The sequence below is a fragment of the Ailuropoda melanoleuca genome, chromosome 4, assembly GCF_002007445.2.
Source record: "Ailuropoda melanoleuca isolate Jingjing chromosome 4, ASM200744v2, whole genome shotgun sequence".
Lineage (NCBI taxonomy): Eukaryota > Metazoa > Chordata > Mammalia > Carnivora > Ursidae > Ailuropoda > Ailuropoda melanoleuca.
This window is the reverse complement of record NC_048221.1, coordinates 2,872,892-2,877,361: the sequence shown is the minus strand read 5'-3', so window position 1 is coordinate 2,877,361 and position 4,470 is coordinate 2,872,892. Positions and strand designations below refer to the sequence as shown.

Here is a 4,470-nt window from a genome sequence, read left to right as displayed (position 1 = left end):
CCGCCCCGCACCCTTCACGAGCACCCCTCCCTCCCCGGCGCTGCAGGTCTCGGCGCGGAAGATGGCCGGCGGCGTGGACGGCCCCATCGGGATCCCGTTCCCTGACCACAGCAGCGACATCCTGAGCGGCCTCAACGAGCAGCGGACGCAGGGCCTGCTGTGCGACGTGGTGATCCTGGTGGAGGGCCGAGAGTTCCCCACGCACCGCTCCGTGCTGGCGGCCTGCAGCCAGTACTTCAAGAAGCTGTTCACGTCGGGCGCCGTGGTGGACCAGCAGAACGTGTACGAGATCGACTTCGTCAGCGCCGAGGCGCTCACGGCCCTCATGGACTTCGCCTACACGGCCACGCTCACCGTCAGCACGGCCAACGTGGGCGACATCCTCAGCGCCGCCCGCCTGCTCGAGATCCCCGCCGTGAGCCACGTGTGCGCCGACCTCCTGGACCGGCAGATCCTGGCGGCCGATGCGGGCGCCGACGCCGGGCAGCTGGACCTCGTCGACCAGACCGACCAGCGGAACCTCCTCCGGGCCAAGGAGTACCTCGAGTTCTTCCAGAGCAACCCCATGAACAGCCTGCCCCCTGCCGCCGCCGCCGCCGCCGCCGCCTTCCCCTGGTCTGCCTTCGGCGCGTCCGATGACGACCTGGACGCCACCAAGGAGGCCGTGGCCGCCGCCGTGGCTGCCGTGGCCGCCGGCGACTGCAACGGCTTGGACTTCTACGGGCCGGGACCACCGGCTGATCGGCCCTCGGCCGGGGATGGGGACGAGGGCGACAGCAACCCAGGTCTATGGCCAGAGCGGGACGAGGACGCCCCTGCCGGGGGCCTCTTCCCGCCCCCCGTGGCCCCGCCGGCCACCGCCACGCAGAATGGCCATTATGGCCGGGGTGGCGAGGAGGAGGTGGCCTCGCTGTCGGAGGCAGCACCCGAGCCGGGCGACTCTCCAGGCTTCCTGTCAGGTGCGGCCGAGGACGGGGACGGGGACGGGCCCGACGCGGACGGGCTGGCGGCCAGCACGCTGCTGCAGCAGATGATGTCATCGGTGGGCCGGGCGGGGGCGGCGGCGGCGGGGGACAGCGACGAGGAGTCGCGGGCGGACGACAAGGGCGTCGTGGACTACTACCTGAAGTACTTCAGTGGCGCCCACGATGGGGATGTTTACCCGGCCTGGTCGCAGAAGGTGGAAAAGAAGATCCGGGCCAAGGCCTTCCAGAAGTGCCCCATCTGCGAGAAGGTCATCCAGGGCGCCGGCAAGCTGCCGCGGCACATCCGGACCCACACCGGGGAGAAGCCCTATGAGTGCAACATCTGCAAGGTCCGCTTCACCAGGTGAGCTGGTGGCGCCGCGGCGGGGGGGCGGTGGGGGCGGCCGGGGACCTTTGCTTCGACTGCGGCCGCACGGACCCCTCCCCCACCACACACAGCAGCGCCTGTGCGTGCGGCAGTGGCACCGTCCCGCCTGGGACGGTGCTTCCTCTGTTCCTGGGCGCCTGCCTCCCCTGCTCCCCTTGGGAACAGCCTTCAGGGCGGGGGAGGGCTCAGGCGGTCACCAGGGTGAGTGGCGCAGGCCGTGGGGTGGGACCGTAGGAGGCTCAAGGGAAGGGCCCGGGAGTCGCTCTTCTTCTGTTGTTGGCGGTGGTTCTTCTCGTCTGCGTGGCCACGGCTGTTTGCCTTGGGAGAGGGCAGCCGCCCCGTAGGGCACGGGGAGCGGTGTTATCTCCTTGAGTCTCCCGGGAGCCCTGGGGACTTGCCTCCTCAGCCAATAGTTATGGAGCACCTGCTGGGTGCCGGGCCCTGTTCTAGGCAGCAAGGACCCGGGAGTGCAGAGACACGCCAGGGGCCCCGTGGGGGCGATGGGACACGTCTGAGATGAAACCACAGAATTGGTAATGCGAGTCCGTAGAGCCGCATAGAACAAGGTGGGGGGCGGCGGCTGTTTTAAACAGAGAGCCTAGACCCCGAGGAGGCAAGGGAAAGGCAGAGTGAACAGCCGCTGCAAAGGCCCTGAGGCCAGCGGAGCTTGAGGGTCACCGCAGCCCGTGGAGGGAAACAGGCCTTGGAGCCACTTGGGCTTGGTCCCTAGGCGGGAGGAGTCGGAGGCCAGGCTAGGGGAATTTGCGATTGGATCTTAAGAGTCCAGAGCTGGCTGGTTGGGCCTCGTGGACCAGCCCAGTGGGGGTGGGGGGCTGGCGTGCAGGGGCCTGGCCAGCCTGGGTGACTCAGCATCACCCCCTACCCCCACCCGCCCTGGGGTTCCCCCAGCCACGCCCACCCAGGCTGAAGAAAGAAGCCATTGTCCCGGATTCCCGGCCCTGCCCCATGGGGACAGGACCTAGGGGCTGACCCCTGGCCCCCTCCCCAGCAGACCAGGAGAAGAGGGTGTGGCCCAGACTGCAAGGCCCAGGAGCCCAGGCGAGGGGCAAAGGGTGCCAGCTCGGAGGGAGGCAGTCTAGTTGGTGGCCCGGCTCCCACCCCCTAGGTGAGATTGGGGTGCTGGTGGTTTTGGGGCCTCCCTCCTCCTCCAGACAGGAGTCCTAAGGTGGCTGTGGTCCCTGCCCTCAGGGGTCTCTGGGCCCAGGAGAGGTAGCTTGATAGAGGCCCAGCAAGCCAGGGTCTGGAGAGGTGACCAGGCTGAGGAGAGGTCTGGAGCCCCCCCCACCACCATGCGGCCCCCCCAGCACCCCTAACCACAGGCGCAGGGTGGTTTCATTCTGATCTGCTGGTCTCTTGGTCACCCCACCCTGACTCGGGGTGATCCTCTTTTCCAGTCAGGGAAACTGAGGCTGGGAGAGGGCCACGAGGCTATGCCTCTTCCCCCATGTGCCCACCTGGCTCCTCTTTGCCCCCAACCCAGGGCCCCAGCCCCCACGCCTTCCTCCAGGCCAGGGAGCCCAGGGGCCCCTCTGAGTCACACAGAGAGTTGAGTAAGCGGGGCCTGTGGCAGCCGGGGCTATAATTACCCGGACCAGGGCTTGGGGTGACGAAACAGGCTGCTTCCACCCCCACCCCACCACTGTGCGGCCCCTGACCCGCTGTGCAACTTGGGACAGGTCACCTTCCCTCTCTGAGCCTCTGAGTCTCACCTGGGGAAGTCTCTGTACACTGTCCGAGCCCCTGCTGTGCTCTCTGGACCCGGCCCTGTGCGAAGATCTAGGCAAGGCAGCTGGGCGACCATGTTAGTGGGCTTCGAGGGGGGTGAGAGGAAGGGAGCTTGGCAATTGCAACCCCTCACTGCTGACAGACCCGGTCAGTCCAGGGAGCAATGAGTTCACTGTGGCCTGAGTTGTGTTGACGCATGTAGAAGTATTAAGGGTGGAGAATAGGCAGGGGTGTGGTTGCAGACGGCCAGGCCTTGACCCTCAGAGCAGTAAGGAGTCGAGAAAGGGTTAGAGCCGGTAAGGACACCGGCTCTGTGGGTGATTCCAGAGGGAGGGACCTGGAGCTAGAGGAGCCTAGGGGAGACCAAGTCTTTGTCTGGGGGTGGGAAAGGCTGCCTGGGGGAGGAGGGCATTTGAGATGGGGCTTTGAAGGATGAATAGGAGTTTGTCAGTCCTGGCACTGACCAGTCTGGCATGTGTGAAAAGTGAGAGACCCAGTGTGTCTCCCACATAGGGTGCAGGAGGCTGGAGCACAGAATGGGTCAGACGCTGGCCAGGGCTCCCGAGACCCAGGTCTCCGCCCCTACCGTGTGGGTCCAGGCAGGAGCCCACTCTGTGACTACAGACCAGCACGGTGCAGTGAAGCATCGTGTGAGTCACTTCTGTGATTTTACATTTTCTGGTAGCCACATTTTAAGAAAAGTTAAAGGAACAGGTGAAAGTAATTTGAATCCTATTTCACATCTTTTTTTTTTTTTTTTTTTTTACATTTAACATGTAACCAATGCGCCAAATCATAAATGAGCTTTTTTATGTTACATTAAGCAGATGAAGTCTTCAGAATCTGGGGAACCTTTTGCACTTCTAGCGCGTCTCAGTTCGGGCAGGCCACATTTCAAGGGCTCCAGGGCGCGTGTGAGCAGTGGCCGCTGTGAGGGACAGAGCAGCAGCTGGCCTGTAGTGCTTAGGGCTGATACATTGACGAGCTTTGTGGGCCAAAAGGCCCCAGGCTGAGCTGGGTCCACGCTGATCTCTTTGGGGAAGGATAGGCAGGGAGGGGTCCTGGAATCACCCAGACCCTGCTGTCTTGGGGCTCGCAGTCCGGTCAGGCAGACAGATGAGGAACGAGGAAACCAGCACACAGATGAGCAAGATGGTGGTGGTATGAGGGACATGGGGTGGGGTCCGCTGTGGGCGGGGGAGGGGCCTCTCGGAGGAAGTGACGTTTGAGCTGGAATTCAGATGTGAAGATCTGGGAAGAAAGTGCTCCAGGCAGCAGGAAGAGCATGTGCAAAGGTCCTGAGGTAGGCACGTGCTTAGCATGTTGTGGTGACAGCCAGGAAGCCAGTGTGGCCAGAGCAGAGAGAGGCAG

General features: G+C 64.1%; 1 protein-coding gene across 1 annotated transcript in view; it reads left to right on the top strand.

Moving 5' to 3' along the window:
• The window catches only part of ZBTB7A (zinc finger and BTB domain containing 7A), a 12,485-nt gene extending 8,021 nt beyond the window's left edge, over positions 1-4,464 (top strand). The window contains exon 2 of the mRNA XM_034657528.1: positions 47-4,464. Coding sequence (XP_034513419.1) covers positions 62-1,333 — 1,272 coding nt within the window. The 5' untranslated portion in view covers positions 47-61 and the 3' untranslated portion in view covers positions 1,334-4,464. The remainder of the gene's footprint in view (positions 1-46) is intronic.
• Positions 4,465-4,470: the final 6 nt, after the last annotated feature.